The sequence below is a fragment of the Myotis daubentonii genome, chromosome 13 (genome assembly GCF_963259705.1).
Source record: "Myotis daubentonii chromosome 13, mMyoDau2.1, whole genome shotgun sequence".
In the NCBI taxonomy this organism is placed as follows: Eukaryota; Metazoa; Chordata; class Mammalia; order Chiroptera; family Vespertilionidae; genus Myotis; species Myotis daubentonii.
In genome coordinates, this window is record NC_081852.1 from 30,062,554 (window position 1) to 30,085,762 (window position 23,209).

The 23,209-nt window shown below is 36.7% G+C and overlaps 1 protein-coding gene across 19 annotated transcripts in view; it reads left to right on the forward strand.

The window, feature by feature from the left end:
• The window catches only part of ANK3 (ankyrin 3), a 462,225-nt gene extending 440,845 nt beyond the window's left edge, over window positions 1-21,380 (forward strand). For 14 of the 19 annotated variants that reach the window (XM_059662649.1, XM_059662640.1, XM_059662634.1 and 11 more), the window contains 3 exons: window positions 1,226-1,604; window positions 12,995-13,072; window positions 19,943-21,380. In XM_059662649.1, coding sequence (XP_059518632.1) covers window positions 1,226-1,604; window positions 12,995-13,063 — 448 coding nt within the window. In that variant the 3' untranslated portion in view covers window positions 13,064-13,072; window positions 19,943-21,380. Of the gene's footprint in view, window positions 1-1,225; window positions 1,605-3,293; window positions 3,345-5,080; window positions 5,168-11,390; window positions 11,475-11,596; window positions 11,654-12,994; window positions 13,073-19,942 lie in introns of all 19 variants that reach the window. The other 5 variants (XM_059662651.1, XM_059662646.1, XM_059662632.1 and 2 more) reach the window with 1 other exon arrangement.
• Window positions 21,381-23,209: the final 1,829 nt, after the last annotated feature.

Here is a 23,209-nt window from a genome sequence, read left to right on the forward strand (position 1 = left end):
AGGTGAAGTTTACAAAACTTTTTTTGCAGAATGGTAGCATCAGTGAGTTCTGTGTTCACCCTACCAAAGAGCCAAGACAATAAAGAACACTACTTCTGATGTCTACATTCAGATACAGTTGTATAGTTTATGGTTGTAGTTATGTTATAGAACAGTGGTTCTCAACCTCCTCATGTTGTGGTGACCCCCAATTTCATTGTTACAAATTGAACATAATTAAAGCATAGTGATTAATCACAAAAACAATATGTAATTATATATGTGTTTTCCGATGGTCTTAGGCGACCCCTCTGAAAGGGTGGTTCGATCCCCAAAGGTGTCGCGACCCACAGGTTGAGAACCGCTGTTATAGGATCCTTACACAAACAGAATAGGGTGTGCTATTGATATTTTTGATAACATGTTTAGATAATCAATTTGATTACAAGTGTACACACACACATACTTACATATATATACATAATATGTTATACATATAAAACATTGCAATAGTTATTGCCTTCAGAAGTCTACGGGTAATAAGCAAAGACACTAAACACAATACACAAGCTACAAAAAGTCTATACTGAAATGACTAAAAATTAGAAATCACTTTTTTTAACTACTGGAAGAGAAAGATTTTTAATAGTTGAAAGGAAAATAGTTCTCACAGGAAGTAAAAGCAGTGGGTGAGCACCAGTCAGTGTCCACAGAGGTCAGGGGCATAGAAAGATGGGAGCGAGGAAGAGAATTATAACTGGAAACATGGTAGCAGGAATCATAATTGGAAACACAAAGACTGGAATTTGGGGTTCTAGGGGATGCCACAGCTCTCATCACAGGAATTCATTTTGTGCCTTAGCAGCAGGTTTTTCACTGGCAGGATAAAAGCATTTTGAGATATCCTCCTCTTTTAAATTAGTGGGTCTGGGACTCTGAGCGGTCCATGAACTGCTCAGGATTGCTTTTTAAGATATAGAATTCAAGCAGCTATAGAAGTGCAATCAAACAAAACACAAACAATGACAGCATAGCTAGCCAGCTTGGGAGCTGCCTAGAGCCTACGTAGCACCTCCTCACCCCCACACCCAGGACTGCCCCTCACAGTTTGAAATCCAGTGAGCCGAGTTCTCAGGCCTTTCTATTTTATGCCTTCAAATGTATTTCAAATCATAGTTGTTAAAAATTTAGACCCATTTCCAGCCATGTGTTACCATTGTAAATTTCTACGTTTTACCTTTTGCAGCCCAGACCAATGTAGAGATTCCATTACCTCATATCTCAAAGGAGAACCTGGGAAATTTGAAGCAAATGGGAACCATGCAGAAGTCACTCCAGAAGCAAAGACGAAATCTTACTTTCCAGAATCCCAAAATGATGTAGGCAAACAGAGTACTAAGGAAACTCTGAGACCAAAACCACACGGATATGGTCGTGTTGAGGAACCAGCATCATCACTAGCAGCATATCAGAAATCTCTCGAAGAAACCAGCAAGTTTGTAATAGAGGAGCCTAAACCCTGTGTGCCTGTCGGTATGAAAAAGATGAGTAGGACTTCTCCTGCAGATGGCAAGCCAAGGCTTAACCTCCACGAAGAAGAGGGGTCCAGTGGGTCTGAGCCAAAGGTACGTCACCTTTATTCAGAATGCTGTCCTTTAAACTGAAGGTATTGATGATTTGTTTCCTCTGATTAATGTTGTAGCATTGACCCAAGGTTCTTTACTATTTCCAAATTTTAAATGTGTGACCGAAAATTATAACACTAATGTTGGGGGTAAAGGAAGTTCTGAGTAAAGCATAAGCTATTTGATCATATCGTCCGTCATTCATAGGGTAGGAAAAAGAAATAACCATCTCTTTGGTCATTTTTCAGATTATAGAGATGTTAAGTAACCAGCTTAAGGTCCCGTATTATTTTGTCTGGGATTTAAGTTTCCTAACTCCCAATCCGATCTTCTTTCCTATGCAAGGAGGGTAATTGTTCTGACCCTTTCTGGTTCTTTTGCATAATTTAAAGTTTATAACACACAACCCATCTAAAAGTTCTACCCTGTAAGGTCAGTTGTCTGAAAGTGTGTCTGAAAGTGTGCTTTAAAAATCGAAGAAACATAGTTCCCAAGCCTAAAATGATGTGTGTATATACCACTATTGGTTGACAGCATTTAGAAATTTAAAGTAAGAAGTATCATTTTAATAATTTTTATATCTAAGTTGATAATTATCTTAATTTGTTTTTAATAATTTTAGAACCTACTGCCACAGAATTATTTGCTTGCTCTTTGTACTTGTATGTTTTGGTGATACTATCTTAATAGTTTTTTATTCATTGAGGTTTTATCATTTTTAGATATTTTAAAAAATTAAATTGAAATTATGATTCAAAGATGGATATGAGAAAATAGAGCTGATTTTTTGTTGTTGTTGTTCTCAAATGTTATGTCTTTTCATGAACTATGTAGTAGACATAGATTAAGAGTTGTACATCTTTGGAATAGTAGCACTTCTCATTTTCCTTAAAACATCTAGTTTTCTTTTGTCAAATAATGAGTCCATGATTAATATGAGGTTTAAAAATGTATAAATTCCCAATCACTCAGGAGCTAATTGTCAGCTTATTGACTAATATCTCTCCTTTTCCCTTCTGCAGACTATCTTTTGACCATTTTCCTGCTTGTTAAGAAGGAAAGGGAAAGGAAGTAAAATTGTCAGGTCTTTTTTCCACTTCTTTCCTGACAAGTGGGGTTTTGAATATCAATTTCTTTTAGTTAACTCTTAGTTTATGTAAGCAGTATGATTTTGAGTAAAATATTCCCTTTTAAAATGAGCTCACAGTTAGAAATATTAACATTATGGTGTTTTAACTATGAACATTTATTGTGCAAAAGCCTATTAAAATCAATAGAAAGTACTGAAATCAAAGTATAAATAAGCACCTCTATGTGTGTACATGTGCATACAGATTGGCTATTGGAGAACCAAGGAGAAGGCATAAACTCTTAACCCTGGAAGGAATCTCAGCTGAGTTCATCAGTAATGGAAAACAATCATACTAGGAAATGTTTGCAATATTTTTAATAAATGAGTTTATGCCTTTGGTGTTGGTCACAGGTCCTACTCCAATGCGTAAAGGCTTTATGAGCATAAAAATTCATAATGGAGTTCAAGCTTCTGGTAGATATGAGCCTGACCTCACAAGAAATCCAAAGATGTTCCTATGGGTCTTTTTGTGACTAGACCGTAGGACAATAGCAACCACGAGGTCATCTGATGTATGATTTCAGAAACAGCCCCCTTTTTGTTCCCTAAATAATCAGGTCAAAAGTCCGGGTGCAGCTCTTACACGAATGACTACCTGCTGTTACAAGGTAAAATTCTGTTCTTTTCCACCTCTTTCCATGCAGCAACCCATGGCAAGGAGTACTAAGAAAATTCCATTGGCCTCTTAGTTAACACTGTTTACCAATTCCTAGCGAATTCTCCAAAAGGAATCCTGATGAGGTCCTACTACTACATTCTGTTACTCTTCATCTTAATATTAGCATAGACTCCAGGAAGAGAATGGAAACTAAAACATTGGCCAAATGGCCACTTTTTATTTATGTGAGGGGCTGGTCTTAGATGATGCTTGATAGGATTATGATATAATTTGACATCTAGATTTGTTACTAGTGTTTGCATTAGTATCTGTTCTTCTGCTTTTAAATTTACCCAAGGGAAAACTGTTCCCCAGTTTAAATTCCATGTATGGTTAATTCTGACTGAATTCTCCCTTTGTCTCATCTAACCTACTTATCCTTGAATGCTGATTAGTACTTCTTTTCTTTCACAATATGAATTCCTCTTACCTCTTTCTGCCTTTTGGAACTATTGCAGGGCCTTCTTTCATAATATTAGGTCATTTTAAGTGTCCTGAATTTATGGTCCTTTTCTAATGAACTTTAAAAAGTAATAGGAAACTTAGCAACCAATATCTTTGCAAAGAGTAAGAAACTCAAAAACTGTTTCCATTTGACACTATATATTATTCAGTAGGATGTTTTGTTCACATGAACTTTCCCACAAAGTCAAGTTTGATATTATATTTTTATATATTTGTTAAGTTTACCTTTGGTGAATATGGCCTATTATATTATCTATTTGACTAACATTTCATTAATCATTTTAGCTAGCACTTATACCTCCCATAACAATTTTACTTATTTTGATTTTTTGAACTACAACTTCTAACTCCAGTACTATCATATTTGAGGTAATTAGTAAACTTAGAAAATAAAATTTCAGAATTCCATTAATAAAATCATTCAGTAAATATTTTTCACTATGACATTTAATTAGAAGCCAAAGATATTTTTCCCTTTGAAATATGAACTGTTTGCCACTTGGCAGTTTTTTTCATATTCCTATCCTTATTGCCTAAAAATTAGCATTTGTTTAGTTACTGTATTCTGTTTATACCATGATCTGGTCTGTCAGATGTTTTTTTCTATTCTAATTTCATATCAGTTCTTTAAAGAAGACCTCATATTTTGACATGTTTCACATTATTCCTTCATTTATTTGAATAAACTCTTACTAGGTACCAATTATGCTTATATAAATTCTTATAAATTTGTCAAATCTGACCAAAATTTCATAAAAATCAAATACCATGCCTTTTTCTGTAGATTAACTGAAACGGCCTGAACTATAAGATTATACATTTAAGTCAAATGTATATAGACTTAAAACTAGTTAAAAATTAATATTGTTTCTTCAAACTAATAATTAGTAGCATGTACTTTCTGATGCCAAAAGTCTCTAAAATTGTTATTTTTAATATTTTATCATTTATTTACCTTTGTCTTAAATATATATATATGCAGGTAAAGACCAAAGTAATTAGATTCACACACGTATACATACATAGAGTAGTTTCACTTAGAATCCTGCTAAAATTTTCTTTCACTTAAATTTTTAAAAACATTTTCACAAATATACATCATGATTTTCCTTAGAGGAGGGAAAACCAGCAAGTAAAAGTAATTCTTTTTTGATTTCCCTTCTCAGAATGTCTTTTATTTTAAATGTGATGGTAAAATTATGCTAAAAATACATTTATCAGGACTTGAAAAACAGTGAGAGTGATTCAAGCTCAGAGGAGGAACAGAGAGTCACTACCCGAGTTATTCGCCGGCGTTTGATTATAAAGGTATCCTGTAGCCAAATCATCATGGGTCATTGCTGTATTATTAGAAAGTCGTTTCTTGTGGTTTTGAAAATTCAGCATGCTTGATAACTAAATGGCTCTCTATGTGTTTGTCTGCACATTTGGAAGCTTATAAAAACAATAACAAAAGGGAAAACGTCATGTTGCTTGGTAGTAAGGCCTGTGTTTGACCTGACAGTTGTAATTAATTTTATCTGAGAATTCTTGGGGAATTGTATCCTGCTTTCCCTGAAGAAGTGTTATATGTGTGAACAAAGATTCTATCTTGGTGAGAGAACAGTCCCTATCAAATGAAATGTTCAATGAAATCTCAGAGGCCGTAATGAGGGATAAGCTAAGAGGATTGAAAGGCTTCCTTCTCAGTCTCAAATTCCTTCTGCCTTCACAGTTTTTTAAGTGAAAACTAGTTTGTTTGTTTTTTATCAATGACTAGGACTTTGATGTTATAGCCTGGATATATGACATAAGGCAAATTAAGCAAAAACTTCTGAAATAGTTTTTTTAATTAAATTCATTCAGGTGACATTGGTTAATTGTATTGGTGATAGGCACACAATGCAATATACAGATGATGTATCATAGAATTATACACTTGAAGCCTGTATAACTGTATGAACCAACATCACCCCAATAAATGAAATAGGTTTTTAACTTGACAAAAATACAGCCTGATTTTTTTTTTTTTTTTGCATGTTGAATTATAGGAAGCAATCTTTACTAGAAGTGAAAAACATAATCTCACCTGTTACAGCACAGTTGAATAAGTTGATTTCCCCCATAAAGGCCTTTTGAAGCACTGACCTTATGTGTGGGAAGGCCCAGCAGAATGTGTCTCAGTCTGCTGCTTGTCTTCATTGCTGTCTTTAGTGAGATCTTTCTTGATGTTAAAATGATTGAGTGCAGAGAAGTAGGAAGCTGTTTTCAATACCCAGGCCTCTGAATGTAATCCAAATAACTTGAGGCTCTTTGGTTGGCAGCTCTAGAAAGAAAGGAAGGGAAATGTCTATTGAAAACCATTTGTCAAACTTACCCATTTCTAAAGTGTCAGGAGACTCAACGGAGAGCAGAGATGTTGGCTTAGGTATCCAAAAAGTCTTAATCCTGCTGCTTGTACTTTTCATGTAGATCAGATTAAAGAAGAGGAGAAATCTGCTTAGTATAGTTTTTCAAAGACTTTGGAAGCATTAGAGAAGAAAATAAGGCCTTGTCTAAATTTTATATTATCCCCCAATCAACCTTGAGCTCAATAGAGGGCTATCAAAAAGCATGACTCACTTCTTTGAAAATTCCGTATAGGCAAGCCAAATTCCTTATTGGGATCTAGCATATTTGTAAGTATTCAACTTGCTATCCATAAATCCTCACAATCACTTCCCAAACCTTTCTGGAATTGGAGGAAAGAAATAATTCAGTTTTCTGAAGGAGGTAAAGCCATACTCTTTGCTCAGGCTTTGCTATTCTCATAATGTCTTCAAGAAATGGTATTTTAAAGTGAAACCTCTAGAAAAAGTGCACCAAACATAGTGTAACTTGCTTCTTCTTATGCTTAATGTGTGACATATTCATGTTGCATCCAAACCCACCTATTCCTTTAGAATAGCTGCCATGATAGAAGCTGGCTCTCCTTTATATAAGAATGAGCAAAAATAGGTTTACAGTTGTAATACAAGAAAAAAATCTGTCACATATACTTACTGCTGTACACATAAGTTTGCCTACCCCTGTATAGTAGGACAGACAAAAAATAAGTTATCCTGCAAAAAAATTGGGAGGGTGGAAAGTAAAGAAATATTACTCTGAAGAATACAAAAACATCAAACCCTGCTCCCTTTGTTCTCCTAGCATTCTACACATGCATTTTCAAGTTAGCTTTTATTGGACTTATTATGTATTTGAGCTTAATATATAGTTAATTCTATAATTAATTCTATAAAATATATTACCTTTTTTATTAAGTTTAAAAGACCAAAATACACTATGATGTTGTAGTAGGCTCCATAAAATAGAGGAGTTAGTGTTCTCCCCAAATCCCTATTTCTTGAAGCCAGTGTAATTTTAGGGAGGTTGGATAGAATCATCAGAGAATGGGTTTTATAACGAGAAAGCATGGTATAAACAATAGAATCACTCAAGTTTTGAGAAATGTCTTTTGTATATGACAGAAATCAAAAGCTAAAGAATGGCTATAATTATAATTGGAAACTATGGGTATAACAAAAAATATGTCACATATAGAAGAATCTTTCAAGTTAATATTTTTCTGTTCAGATTTTTGGGGCAGTTGAAAAGGGTCAGACTTCTATGGTTTTTCTCTTTACTCCTTTGTTCGTATCTTTCTCACGTAAAAGAGCTTGAGACCACAGTAGTATATGGTAAATGTGGCGTGGGAACCATCTTTGTCAAAAACATAACATGAGAATGTTAGGCCCTAAAGGGATCATCAATACTAAAACCACTTCTTTTGCTAGATGACAAAACAGGATTGGAGGCCAGTTGATTTATACAGAATCATAGCAGGGCAGAAGCAGTTCTGGGACCAGAACCTAATCTCTAGTCCTCCAGTGAAGCTTCTCCTACCACAATACTATACTCTTTCTCTTCCAGAACAAATAAAAAATAACTTTTCCTGGACTAAATTAGGCCTTTCTAGTGGCATGGAAGAGGGCAGCATTGGACTATCTTTCCTGAAAACTATGGAGCTGGAATGCTAGGAATTTGACCTATTTCATGGAGGCTATCCACCTGGGACTAAGTCAGCATATTTCGATTGTTTGCCACTTAAGTGTCAATGATGTGCTCAGGATTCCATTACCAGAAGTCTAGGCAAATTTGGGTTCTTAGCAGTTCAACTTGTATAAGTGGGTTGAAAGTATAATTTTATAATTTAAATTTAACATTTTTAAGTTGCTAAGGAATGAGTCAAATTAAACTCCCATTTATTTGGGGATCTTTTAAATTTTATAAACATTTATTTCTATGTAATCTGACAATATCACAATGGTTTCAAATGCTTGAAAGCAATTTAAGTAAATTAATCAGTCCTATAAGCTTGTTTTACATTATTTGCTTAAAATTCAGTGATTAGAAAGGTAAAAGATTTAAACTAACTCACAGCCCAACTACTGTAAAGTTTAGGAAGATTCAAATAACTGAAATTTCACTACATAGTTCAACTGTATTTTCTTGTCTACTTTTGAAAATTTTTTTACCGATTTTCAGATTGAGTTTATATGTATGTTTTTTCCCAAACCAAAAGTACATAAAGTTTGATTTCCCCATTCCATTGTCCAGCAGTAGCTACTGTTCATTAGCTTTAGATTTTTATGTACATGTACAACATCCTTTGCAAGTGGGTTTCTTAGAATATAAAAATGAGTTATACTGTATATATTGCTTAGTAACTTGCCAAGTTATGTGTGCGCCATATATATGATATCTACCCCCATTTTTTGGAAAGTTGAAGTTGTAATATTGTGTACATCAAAGCAAATTGGTACATTATATATAGTTAATTGTTCTTTAATTTTATTCAAAAAATTCAAGGAGGAATAAAAATTATAAAATGTTTTGGCAGGGTTTTAAAGGGAAGTAGTTAGTCTTCAGTAAGATGGCCACCAGGGCTGACATATATATAAGATAGATAGATAGATAGATAGATAGATAGATAGATAGATAGATAGATAGATAGATAGATATAGATAGATAGATACTGTATTTTTCCTTAGAAATAGGAAAGAGAAACAGTATGTGCTAGGGGAGTGTATTGCCAAAAACAATGCCATCAATAAGGGAGGGGGGAATTTTGTTTACTTAATAGTACAAACTGTTTCCAAGAACTTTAGAAACTAATTAGGGGTTATTTTCTCTCATTAAGGAGAAGCCCCAAAGACCTCTCCTTGCTAACACTTGATTTCCAATATATTTGACAACATTGTAAATGGATGATTTTTTAATGTATTTTTTGACCCCTTACTATCATTCCTATCTTATCTAATCTACTTTAGTGAGTTTTTACATACTCAATTTATTCTGATCTTATTAAAGCATAATTGACTATACTTTATGGCCATTTAAGATTAAGAGATATACCTATACCTTTAATTTTACATCAATAGTATGAATTTTCAGTAGGAAATAATGAAAATCCTGCATACCAGAGTAGATCTCAACAGCCTATATGGTTTGTTACTTATAAGTAGGGCTTTGCTTTCTTCTAAGACTTTTAATATAAATCAGTATACTTATATTTATAAGCAGGTAGTGAATACATATAACTACTTCACATTTCTTTCAGAGACTGTCCACACAGTTTAAAAATGAATTGGCATCTTTCCCCACAAAAGGGTCCGTTCATGATATGTCCAATAGGATTCTGTTTTACTGTATTTTCCTGGGATTCTCTAACACTCTAAGAACTAGACATTTCCAAAAGTTAGCTCAAAAATATTCCCTTTATTCATATTTAAACTATAGTGACATCTTTCATGACCTTTTATTAGCCTTTTCTACTATCTTTATGCTTTTACTTTTAAAATAAAATGGCTTTTTTAATGACACCAACGATATTAAATATAAATAACACTCCCATAAAGATGTCTTGCAGATTTTAGTGCATTTAGTCATGAGTCCTCTACATTTCTCCAATCTCCTTCTCTCTGTTAAGTGTGTTAATTAAAATTAATTGTTAAGTGAGATTCAAGGTGAACTAAATATGAGTAGCAAGAAACATCTTTTCTTTTCATCCCACCTCTAGACCACAGTAAGGTGAGTCGCATGTCCCACATGCTGTCACGACCTATGATCCCACAATCTATAAGAACACAAAGTCACTTTGTAAAAAGAAAGAATGAAAACAGAATATTGTTAGCAAAGCACAATAGTTTCGTCTTTACGCTTTTTATCATTTTAAACCAGAGCTGCCTTTCTACCTGTTACAATATAAAGCACTCATCAAGTTCTGCCACCATTGGCTGGCACTGACAAAATTATCAGAGCTACCTCTTCCGTGACAGTACCACTGAAAGGGCTAGAATCCTGGCTCTCCCAGAGATGCAGCAGTCTTTGTGACCTGCTACTTTTCCTAAGAAGGCAGTAGTGCACAGTAGCTAGAGTACACTGTAGTGTAGCAATATCCAGGTCACCTTTTCAACAAAAAGTTTAACTAATAGGTCAGTATGGCTCTAGAATAGGTTTGCACTTCAAATGTTTGTCCTTGTTCCCCAAAACTGGAAGTGGTGCTAACCTAAAGTTGAATACCAGTGCCAAAAATAATGTATTGCAAATACAGTCCTATGTTTGCTTTGAGTGGTTGTTCTGATGCAATCATAGAACTAATAGAGAGATATTAAGGAGCCATCTAAATCTACCAAGCTTCCTATGAGCAGAATAGTAAGAGCCCATCTTGGAGATTGAAGAATTTATTTTTTTTAAACTCACTAGAGGAAGGTCATTTGACAGTTTTCCCCTTCTAAACCAGGTAACAGACACTAACTGAAAGATACTATTTTAAATTCCTTTCGTACTGACTTTTTTTTTTGGTCTGTGGCAATGAAGACTAGATAATCAGTCATTACATAGGACCTCCACTTGAAAATAGTAGTATTCTGAAACCAAGTACTTTATCAGACAGCTATTCTCATTTATTTTAAGACCTATGAAAGGTTCAGTATTTAAAAAAAAAAAAGATTTTCGCTGAACTTTCTCACAGTGCTTCCAAAAAATGTATATATTGCTCTTAGTAAATGAAATTTTAAGTTAAACTAACAATGGGTGATAAATTTCCCAATTAAGGTACTATCTTAATTCACATTAGACATACTGTCATTCATAAAAATGTGTTGTACTGAAAGTGAGATGATCTAATTAAAGCCCTAATCATTGGCTAAACTTTTTTCAACCAATGAAACCTTTTGCTTTGTAAAGCAATGTGTATGTGTTCATTCTATACTTCTGTATTTTTAAATTCTTCCTTCTTGGAGTTTGTTGCTAATCATCATCCTTATACATACTTGAGGTTTAGTGCTTTGAATGTTGTTGACTGCTAAATAACTATCAGTGGAGTCAGCCTTTTCCCCCTACCCTGGAAGAGCCAGGAGAACGTATGCCTTCTTTTTCTAACATTCCATAGCGCATGTGTGTGGTGTATGGAGTGGTAGGGAGATCTCTCCACCTGGTATGTCGCTAATCTCTATGCCACATCCTCTAGGGAGAGGAAGCAAAACACATTCCTGGTGAATCTGTCACGGAAGAACACTTTACTGATGAAGAAGGCAACCTCGTCACCAGAAAAGTAATCACCATTGGGATTTCATACCTCTCTTGGAATTTAGATGTTCTGTTTGCTTGCTGTAGTGTCCCCTCTTGAAACAGAAAGCAGGAAACATCTCTACTTTTCACTATTGCTTCCTACAGATCACTCGGAAAGTGATAAGACGAATGGTTATCCCACAAGAGAGGAAACATGACGTGGTAAAGGAGGGGGCCTGCCCCAGAGAAAGTAGAGGATGAAAGCTTTGTGAGCGCTCTCGTGTACGCGGCTAACAGGCTGGCGTGGGCAGTGTGGCAGCTTGAAGCGTTTGCTGCTCCTGATATCTTGTGCATTTGATCAGGGTCAAAGAAAAAGACTTTTCTTCCTAACATTCTTTAACATTATATTCTCTTACTATCTTCAGAGAGTTCACAAAGATATGTTCATTTATGGAGGTTAGAACATGCCAGTTCAAGATTCCTAGAAAAAATTAAAATCTTCTACCACCACCAAACCCGTTGGCGGGGCCCCACCCATGCCCAGTGCCTGTCCGGGCACGGATGGAGAGCATTCGTTTCCAGCAAATGCACAGGATTTAAATGTTCAAATGGCAAAAAGCTCAGTTCAAGATCCATATATCAAATATATTTTCCCTGTACAGTATGTTCGACGGAGAAATCTGAATTCCTCCATTCTTAACCCAAAAATTCTCCTCTGCATTTCCAATGTGCCAATTCAGGAACTAAACTCATTACTGAGCCTTGTAACTCAGCAGATGGATCTCCATCTCCCAGAGAAAACACTGCTAGTTATTTCTTCCTTCCTTTTCTTAGAACTTTAACCTTTTCATTTTAAAAATAGTAACTGTTTACATAAGAAAAAGTGAACTGAGAATTTCTCAGGACTAAATCTGTGGAAAGGCTGCTGTGTTGTCCATTAATTATAAACAGGGTAAAAGCTGAGTATTTGTACAAAAACTTTGCTCTCAGAGAAGTGTGTCCCACTGCTCGGTGAAGAAGGGTCTTGTTTTATGGAAAATGCCTGGTCTGGAGTGAGAGGAGGGGGTTGGTAATTCCACAAATAATAATTTTAAAAAGTCCCTTAGATCCACAGCTTTTCCATGGTGTTAGTTGTGATTAGTGGTTTGCTGAGAACTTTCAGTCTCATTATGACAGCTTAAAATTCTGCTGGCTTAAAAATGTGTAAGTTGTAATTAATATATTTTATGTTTGGGGTTTGAGTGCCTTGAGAGCTTCCGCGATGATTTCTTCTCGCTTCTGACCGGAAACGGACAGGCTGCTCCTTTTTGGATTCCTCACTAACCTGAAGTACTGTGAAGTACAGTGGCGCTGTCTTCACTCTGGTGGTGCTCTCTAGCTTGCCTGGATGATGCTAAGCTGTGTGGTGAAAGCCGGTGGATTGTATTTTTGGACATGAAGTGGCAAAGTGCTTTAAACTGTGTTTCACTTATCCTAATCCAGCCTCAAGGAACCAGAGTTGGAACTGCTTCATTACTAAAACCCCTTTGCCGTGAAATCCTAACGTGTGCATTCCTTTTAAAGCAGGGAGAAGGTTATAAGGTGAAGACAAAGAAAGAAATCCGGCATGTGGAGAAGAAGAGCCACTCATAACAGCGAAAGGTCAGTCAGCTATGTGCGCTCATATCAACAACAGTAGCACTTAACTCCCTGTGGCACTCAGGAAGTGATTGAGAGCACCCCCCTTCTTCTCTCTTTCACTGTGTTCCAGCTTTGCATATGCAGTATGAAGTTGTGATAGTTTTTTATGTATGCTCTCTCTCTCACACACACACACACACACACACACACACTAAATTTGACTCTAGTTCACAATCCAGAAACTTTCTCATGAATTAGTCGGGAATTTCAATGTAAATGATGTTTGCAGAAGCAAGTGTAAATAGTGATTTTTGAGTCTTCCCAAAGAGCAAAGGCTCAGTATCAAATGCAGGAGCAGTATACAAGCTAATAGGAAGATAATTTGGCAATGAGTAATTCTTACAAATACACTGTGAGAATTGTATTGATCCAGCCTTTCCCCATTTTACCGGAACAGCATTGAGAATATAATTTTGGTTAAAATATAGTAGTTGCTAAGTTTAAATTAAATGAATGAAATCCCTATATATATGATTTCATATTTTATGTAAGCCAAAGCAAATTAAATAGGAAAGCAACACTAGATTGCCCAAGGAAGTCATTTTGACTGCTTTTTAATTTCAATTAGAAAAACAATTATGTATATAAGGACACAATGTCTTAGAATTTTGTGACTTTTTGTACAACATATAAATGCGTTTATTAATAATTGTAGTTACCTCCCCCTCCTTCATTTCCGGTATATATATATGTGTTATACCTATATTGCCCAAAAGCAGTCATTTTGACTGCTTGGAAAATTTTAAATAATCAAATGACTCTTATTATTGAATTGAGTAAATTTCTTATATGACTAGTTCGGCTCTGTATTGAAATAACAGTTTTCATTTTTTTTCGATTACCGTCACATGATAACATACAAGTACGTGATAAATTGTCGATACTTGATAAGTTGCAGTTGCTCAATAAGCTAAACTAGTACTTGTTATTCGAATCTTTATGCAGTGATACTTGTTCTAGTAAGTTGTTTATTTTATTTCTTTTGCGCCCTAAATTCATGAAAGAAATGTCGAATAGAAGTGAGTTATTGGAAAAGCTAAGGAACATAAGTGAAGAGTGCTCCGATATTATTCTTTCACAATGCAGTCATTTTGACTGCTTTTGGGCAATATAGGTATATACTAAATTTCAGTCTTTCTAGTGTTAATTAATGGCACTGCTCTGTTTTTAAGTTAAAATGTTTAAAGTTGTCTGAACTTTTCTTCATAAACAAGAGTGTTTTCCTTTTATGCTGTTTCCTAAATTTGACTTCATCCTATTTATTTCTACATAGCTACCATTAGAAAGGCAATTTGGGGTGAAAAAGCAATATAGCTTTGAAAATGTCCCCATAAGTCTGAAAGGTCAAGCAGGGTGGTTTCTTTAAGGCTATTCACCAACAGTTCTCTTAGCCCCACTGGTCAAAGTGACAGAGAGAGCAAACAGGTTCCAGTTTCAGCTTTCATACCCCTGAGAAAATATCTAGCATCACTGCCCCTAATGCTTTCTTTATGAGAGGTAACTATAACTAAAGCCCAAATAAATTCTTAGTTCTTCCTCCACTAAAACACCTTATCGTTTTTTATTTATTCACTTAAATACTTATTTCACTTCCTCTCTGCGAGGCTTTCCACAGGGGCACTGAGAAGTCATCGCTAGACAATCCTGACAAGGTGCTTGCTCTCCCTGAGCTTACACTTTAGATATTTAATGGGAACCGATCATAACTAAGAACTGCAGGGTGCTCTGGAATAATATTTACTTTGCATACTCTTCCAAGTGTTTCACTTGTGCTCTTAATTCTCACAACCAACCCATTTAACAGGTGAGAAAACAGGCCCAAAATTTTGCCCAATATCTCGTAAACAAAAAATGGCAAAAAACAGGATACACAAACCCAACAAGTGGTTGCCAAGTTTAAGTTAAATGAATGAGCCCACACTGTCAAACCTGTGAACCGGAACTTGACCTGGATCTGAGGTGACAGGGAAGCTTTCCTTGGGGAAAGGGATGTTTGTGTTTTAAAGAATGAACAGAACTCAGCAGATGAGGGGTGGAAAATTTGCAATGCGTAGGCACAAGCAATGGCATTCTGCAGAGGCAAGGAGGAAACAGGGAAAAAGAAACTGTGAGAACGGGTCAGTGTAAGTGGCAGAAGAGTTTGCCATTGTGTCTGGAAAGGTGGGAAAGATCTGAATAGGCCTTGTGTGTTTCTTTGTTAAGATTCTGGTCTTTACCCCAAAAACAGTGGGAAACCATTGAAGGTTCTTAGGCAAGGGTGGGCTATGATGCAGGTTGTGTTCTGCATCACTCACTCTAGCTGCAGGGCAGAGAGTCGATCAGAAGTGGCAATGATGGATGACAAGAAAACCTGTGAAGTGACTATGGTAGATTCTGGCTTGGGCAGTGAGGATGGTAAAAGGTAGGCTGAATTGAGAGAGAGCAACATGATTTGGTTTTTATTGGCTGATAAGGGTAAGAGATTGGATAATTAAGGATGACATCAGTGTAACAATATCTAGAATGAACCTACCTATTATGCATGTCATACAGCTAAACTTGATGAAGACATTATGTAGCAAATTACTAAAACACCGAACATCAATTTGCTGTCTTGAATTGGTCTATTTAAGCAATTCTACTAGTAAGTGATAAGTGAAGTGAAAATAGAAACTAGGTCAGTCAGCTTCAGTATGACCCTTACTGTGTGTCCCTTAAAGTTTAACATCGCATTCAGTCATAGACTCAGACACCAGATGGAAAAGAGCCAGAAGTGGCCCTAGCTGGTTTGGCTCAATGAATAGAGTGTCGGCCTGTGGACTGAAGGGTCCCAGGTTCGATTCCGGTCAAGGGCACATTCCCGGGTTGTGGGCTCGATCCCCAGTGGGGGGCATGCAGGAGGCAGCCAATCAATGATTCTCTCTCATCATTGATGTTTCCATCTTTCGCTCTCTCCCTTCTCTGAAATCAATAAAAACATGTTTTTTAAAAAAAGAACCAGAAGTTCTTTGAATGGGCCATTTTTATAGAGTAACAAATACCTAAAATCCATGAATAAATGATACCAAATCTATATGACAGTGCTATGCATCCAAGGTCCTTTAGAGAGTATTAGCAGAGAAGCAACTTGCTCAATAAATATACAAGAGGCTTTAAAATTATAAATAATACATATTGTGAAGAAGTTGTCAGGGCCTGGGCTAACTTGCTATACCCCTCAAAGGAGAGAGAAACTCAGTAGGAGAATTCATATGAATACGGGAATAACTTCAGGGTAGAGCAAACTCAGTGTGTCAGATGGAAAGAATGGCAATTTGACTGCAAGCCCCAGTCTACTCTCCAGGGTGGTATTTCCCTTCCGTAGTAAACCTGGGAAATGAGTCCAAGAATACTTCCTAGAATTCCAGGACACTGAACGTGTGCTCTGGAAAAACCAATCTGCAAATAGATTAAGAAATTTTATAGCCCTGCTGGCTGCCTTTAAAAAAAAAAAAACACGAAAAAAAAAACAAAAAACAGAACTAAGCAAGCAGAATACTTTTCAAATTTCACTGAGTCTCAGACAGTGACATCAAATTTTTATTTCCCATTGTACAGCCAGTTTAATTTTGAGTTATCTGAACCCTGCACCTGCTTTTCTTCAATACTGAGCCACAACCATCCTACTTTGAATGTAAGGGAAAAGCCAATGGCTTAAAATCACTATAAAGATTTGTATGTAGTATATAGTGACTTATAGTTTATAGTGCTTTTTAAGTGCCAAGTAGTATATAGTGATTTATAGTGCTTTTCCATTTTCTTCTTGTGTAGTCCTTCAAACAAGCCTTGAAGCAGGTCAGACCAATTTTGTTTACTTCCTTCTAGAGATGAAGATACCGAGGCTCAGAGATGTCAGGTGGCGTTTCTGCTGTCACACAGCTCATGACTGATACTCTTGCCTAGCAGTGCCCTTTCTGATACACCAACCTGACTTTCTAAAATTATTTATGAATAATAGTTATTCTATCAAATGATTACTGTATGACAAGTACTAGGTAAGGTTATTATATACCCCCCATTCATATTATCCCCAAAGTAATACTATAGGGTAACTACTACCATCCTTTTTTATAAATGAGGAAACGGAAGTTTTAAAATTTAAGACTTACCTAAGGTCCTACAGCTAATGAGCAAAAGCTATGAAATTTGAACGTATCCAGAAACTAGTTATTAACTATTACTTGTATTAATATTTTAATAGTATTCGATGGCTTAAAGACCTAAAAGCAAACTTTGAATCAAATTTTGTACAAAGGCAACCTGTAGCAAATTTCTTCATACTCTACATAGTAAAAACTGTTTGGGGGGAGGGTAGTTTGGTGTTTTTTAAGTAAAGCAAACTTTCATTTTTAAGGTAGCCATAATCTATAAAACATTTACTTCAAATGTACCATTAGAGGGCTGATTAGTGAGTCGGTGGCAAGGGAAGGCCCCCAGAAAGAAGCTGTAAAAACTGCAGGATAGCTGTATTCCAAGCCTCTGGGGGAAATGCTCAGGATCTCACAGCCATATGGAAGCCAAGAGTGGCAACAGTGCCCAAGCTTGCCAGGGCCATAATTTATCTGAGTCAAAAAGCTGACTAATTATATTTATTCCTTAAAAAGATATTTGACCTTTCACTTGGTGAAGAATGAAAAGGGTGGATATGCAATCATGAAGAAAACCTCCATACTGCCTGTCCTTCTGGAACTCTTATCTTGCAAGGAGGAACGAGATGGGACAAATGTTGTTCAAGGGCTAAAAGTACAAAACCCAGGATCCAACGAGAAGGAAAGAGAGAAAGGACTAGCGACCCACAGGTTGAGAACTGCTGTCTTAATGGCTGCTGCCCTCTCACACTTTCCATCAGGTGTCGCTCTTATCACAGTTTATACAGGATGTTGATGTTTTATAAGAGGCACTCAGCCAAGGCTCTAATGCTTTTTGTGCAACTTGGCATAAAGTCTTTTATCCAATGATGACCTTCCTGCACCCTGTGTGATTGGAGCCAACACACTCTGGTGTGAGAACAAGAGAGATTTATAAGGGGAACTAATTCCCAACTTTTTAAAAAACTATCCCTCAAATCATACCTGAATATAAATGGGAATAATTAATAGCACTTTTTAAATTATAGAAACATATCCACTATTTCTAGAGAGATAATGGTCGTTTGCATTGGGTGATAAAAGAGAAAGACCTTACGGCCAGATTTATCCTTGGAAGTCGGATTCGTTTTTGGAAGAGATGAAGCAAAAATAAATAAAGTTCAATTGAGTTGCCCATCTACATACATTTACTAAACACTATAAAACTATATATTTACAATAGGTGAATTGTATGGTGTGTAAATTATGTATCCGTTAAGCTGTTAAAAGCTGTGGTCTGTGGGAGGGGTTTGATTAGAGAAAATTGCTGAAAATTCTCCCTAAGAAAACAGCATGATAGCACTAGGGTAACATTATAGGACCATCTAAGAAGCCTGGTGCCTGGAAGATTAGGAATAATATAAAAACAGAGGTGAGAAAACCCTGATCTTCTTACTCTGATTTACACACCTTCTGGGATGGAGCCTGTCCAAATGAGTCACTTTCCTTCCCTGGAGCTTCTGCAGAGCCTTGGGAGGGGGCCGGTGTTGAAATCACCCCAGAAGGAATTGATACTTTGATGTTCTTGGCTCTCAGCATTGATGATGACCTGGGGCATGGAGGTCGGTAGCACTTTAATACAAAAATGGAAGCCTGAACCGCAGTAGAGCAAAGGAAGTGGTGTACCAATATGTCTACATAAGCCAAGGTATCCTGGGTGACCCATCTAAAGGGGAAAATACTTGTCCAGGATAAGTAAACAACATCAAGGTCACTGGGAAGACTTTTGGGCTTTAACAGAAATAATCCTAAAGGTTATCCTAGACCTGCTTACATGTTGGTGAGCAGGGTTGTTCCTGCCTTTCTCAGTTTTCTGTAGGGGCTGTGTCTTGTTCTTGGGCAGGCATTCAAGTTTGTCACCTTCACACTGACAAAGGACTAGATGTGGGAATAATTTTATTTTATGGAGAAAAAGTTCATACCAAGAACAATACATACTGCACCAAAGTATGAAAACCTTTGCCAAAGAATATTGATTTATTTTGACATATTAAGAGCGGCTACAAAACAGATACTTTATGCAGGTATTATCGAGTAAGACAAGACAATCTTAGTGGAGCCAAAAAAAAACACAAAAAAACCTCAAAATTAATTTATCTTGTCACGACTGATGTGGGGCAGGAAAGGGGAAAGTATTCTTTCCAATGGCTGAAGATAGTCTTCCATTTTAATGTGCATATGGAAAAACAATTTCCTAGTAATGAAGCAATAACACTGTCCTCCCTTTTTGAAAGACTGGTTGCCTTTGTGCCCATGAAAACCCCATGCCCCTGCTCATTTGCTGTTGGTGGAAATCTCAGAGAGCAGATAAGCCAGAGGCCTCCCAGGGCTTCCCCAAGGGCCTGACTGGATGACCCGGGCATCAAAGACAGACCTAGAAGAGAGACCTTCTGACTCAATCTCTAAAACCACAAATAGAGCAAACAAAGTTGCATGAGGTCACGGGATCAGCAAGGGGAGGTCACTGCCTTCAAAGAGCTTTCCGGCACACCTCAGGGCCTTGTCCTCTCCGGCAGATGGCCTGAGTCCAAAGTTTCATGCTAACCCGCCCCATTAGGAGGCCCTGGACCCCCATTCTCTGAGCCTTTTCTGTTGAAAGGCAAGGAAGGCTTAGACAAGTTCTCTATTTTTTTAAAAAAAAAAGAAAGCAAGCTAACCTCACTACTTACTCTCTGTCTTTCCACAGGATCATGTGTTTTTACTGCCAGTATTGAGAAATTCATGGAAGACATGTCAGCAGGAAGTAAAGATTCGAGGAGAAGGGTGTGTGTGTGTTTGCTGCTTCCACACATGAATGGCATGACTCTTTTTTTTTTTTACACAAAAAGAAAAGAGAAAAAGGAAACCACCCACATTTTTAATTTAGCATGAGCCAACTTACAGAGCATGGAAATTCACTTTCATTCCCAGGATTGGCACGTGTGCAATTAGCAATGCAGTGTATATACAAGAAGCCATGCCGTTAACAGTTTATCTCAAGGAACTTGGTGTCATTTACAAAAGGAAGAAATTCCTGCCTCCAAAAGGAACAGAAGGAGATGGACTGATGAAATCAGAGAAACACTAAAATTACTAAATCCACAACAGCTCGCCTTATTTTTCTTGGACCCAAACTGTCAGGGTATAAACACTATTTGTTTCTTTTTTAAAACATCTATAGTTTTGCTGTAAATAATAACAGTGTATAAATTCTAACAGAAAAATAGAATAAATGTTGATAAGGCACTGCCTCTTAGAACACAAACAGAATATTGCAAATGCATTTAACATCATAGAGGTCTCAAGGGACTTCACCCTAGAAGAGGAGGGAGGGGTTCTGGGTGGGGGGAGGGACCTTTACTGATTCTTGTATATTAGCAATTACAATGTTTGTATATGCAAAACTGCTAGCTTGATTTTAAAAAAGCAAATCTTTAAAATCTGCTGCAAATTTAAATAATTCCCAAAATGAGGAATTCTGTAGTTCTGTGAAAAAAAAATTTTCTTCAGAATACTAATATTTTGATGCATGTGTATCACCTTATTTTGATTAAATCTTTTCCAATTTTGCAAACACTACCGTATACTGCAACACAGAAGATTTTATCTGTAAACAAAAAGCCCTTCATCTAATATTTGTTGCTATTGCCAATTTTCCAATTAAATGACCTAAAAATGGAAGAAAAAAAAACACGTATACAGTAGTTGCTTTAGGGGGAGGGGGTGCTCTCTGTTAGTGCTTAAAAGGGGGGTAATGCTTGCCGCTTTAGAGGTGGATGGTGCTCATAAGAGGCCCCAGTCAGGGGTGTTTAAAATGGACTGAACAGAAGTCCTTAGCTAGTAGAATGGCAGCACGCTGTAAAATTCTCACTGTATCGTGTACTGGCTATAAGATGTAGACACCTTTCAGTAAGCCAATCATTTGTAACCATTCTAGCAGTGTCATACTAGGTTAATAAGGCTGCAGTGTTTTAAAGGGCATTTTTATTTGGGTTTTGGTGAAATTCTTTAATTTGTTGATTATATTCATATGAAATCAGCATTCATGGACACATAGCTCTAATGACATATGTATGAAAAACCATACACTGGATGACCTAGTCGATTATTTAAGCATAAAATAAATTGTGTTAAACTCTTCACCTGTCTGTGCTCTACCGCGTCCTTGTGTTCTCTGGCAGATCATTGCCTAGCTCCTGATCATTTGGCAGCACCGATCTTCCTCACCAATCCTCCTGGTGCCTCTGCCTCTGCGGTCACTAAGGAGATAGTCCCCCTAACATTCCGTTCTGCCCTGCAAACTCCCCATCTACAAAAATGTGGAGCATTTCATAGAGGAGCCATGAATTAAAGATCAATGACAATTGATCTTTGCCCACATCTGGGTTGGGCTGTCCCACCACCACCCCTCAAAAGTGGGAAGTTGGAGCTATTAGAACCGGCATGTCCAGAATGAACCACTCCACTTGCCGCTGTTTTAGCCCATAAAGCAATTGTTTGTTTTTTCCATTGACATTCATTGTCAGTGATTAGAAGTTAGGAAATTTTGCACAGTAACCAGATTTCTAACTTCTCTTGAAAAGATTTGGCCTCACTGCCAGAAGGCACCTTCTGGGGCCATGTTGCCCTCTCCAGCCAGGTGTATGGTCTCCAGGCACCACAGTCTGTCTCATTATCTTTATTTTTATTTATTTTTTTGATCCTCACCAGAGGATATTTTTTCATTGATTTTTTAGAGAACAGTGGGACGGAGGAGAGACAAATATGGAATGTGCCCCTCCCCCTGCAGCAAAATTATCCTATGACATTCCCCCCACCCCAACCTACCCAGGCAGAAAGATTTTTAAAAGAAACTTGCCCCAAAAGCCTCTCTGTTAAACGAGGATCAGAATCCAGGTGTCCTAACTTCCCATATAAGAGTTACGAATTGTGGAGGCACAGTCCTTGACAGAAAGGTGTTTATTCTGAACTAGAAGCTTGAAGTGTGCTTGTCTGGGTATTAATGTGTGTTATGTGTATATACCTGAAAACTTGACTTCAGGACTATCTGATGAGCTAAACTTAAGGTCAAGCAAAAGTTCATAAATTTAATCAGAGAAGTAGCAAAAATAGGATGATCAAGATTTTATTTGCATCTGTGTATATGTATATGTGTATGCATGGATTGAATTGGGAGCATATGTTATATATTCCTAATACTGTCTTTGACCTGCTGGCTTATAAAATTTAAGCTTTTTCCTCAATTGAGTAAAAAACTATTTGATGATAAGATTCCTGATATTTGCTGGTTTTCAATTTTATATTCTTACCAAATTCCTGAGTTTGTTCAATTAAAATGTATTATCACTATTAAATTGCCAAGTTATGGCAATATACTGTGCAGGGTTATTCTACCATTCCTAAGAGGGACCTACTTCACTGAACATATAAGCACCCGGCTTCTTTCCTCTATTAATAAATACTACCACAGTGTCCTGGTATTCTAAGATGTTCATTTGGTATTCTCCTGGGTTCCATCAAGACAGGTTTTTCTCCAGGGCAAATAAAAAAAGTTGTTTGCTTGCTTTTATAAGCATCAGGTCACAGCAGGGATATGTGAGAAGCTCAGAAATATAATTTGCCGAGGTGATAATTCTCTGAAGAAGCCACTGATCCAAAAGCTAACTTCCTGAGTGAGTCTTGGTGTTCTTGACTCTGGAATTTTAAAAGGTGTGTAATTTCCTAGTCATATGGCACTGCTCCTTGCTCATGAATTTATGATCAAATAGTCCAGAAATAAACATGTCTAACATTGAGATTTGAACCAGACTTTCCAAGAGTTCTTTTGGTAACAGAGACAAAAAAAAAAAAAAAAAAAAGAAAGAAGGAAAGAAAGGGAAGGAAGGAAGGAAGGAAGGAAGGAAGGAAGGAAGGAAGGACGGACAGTGGCATAATTAATTTACGTGTTTACCTAGCTAAGCATGCACCAATACAA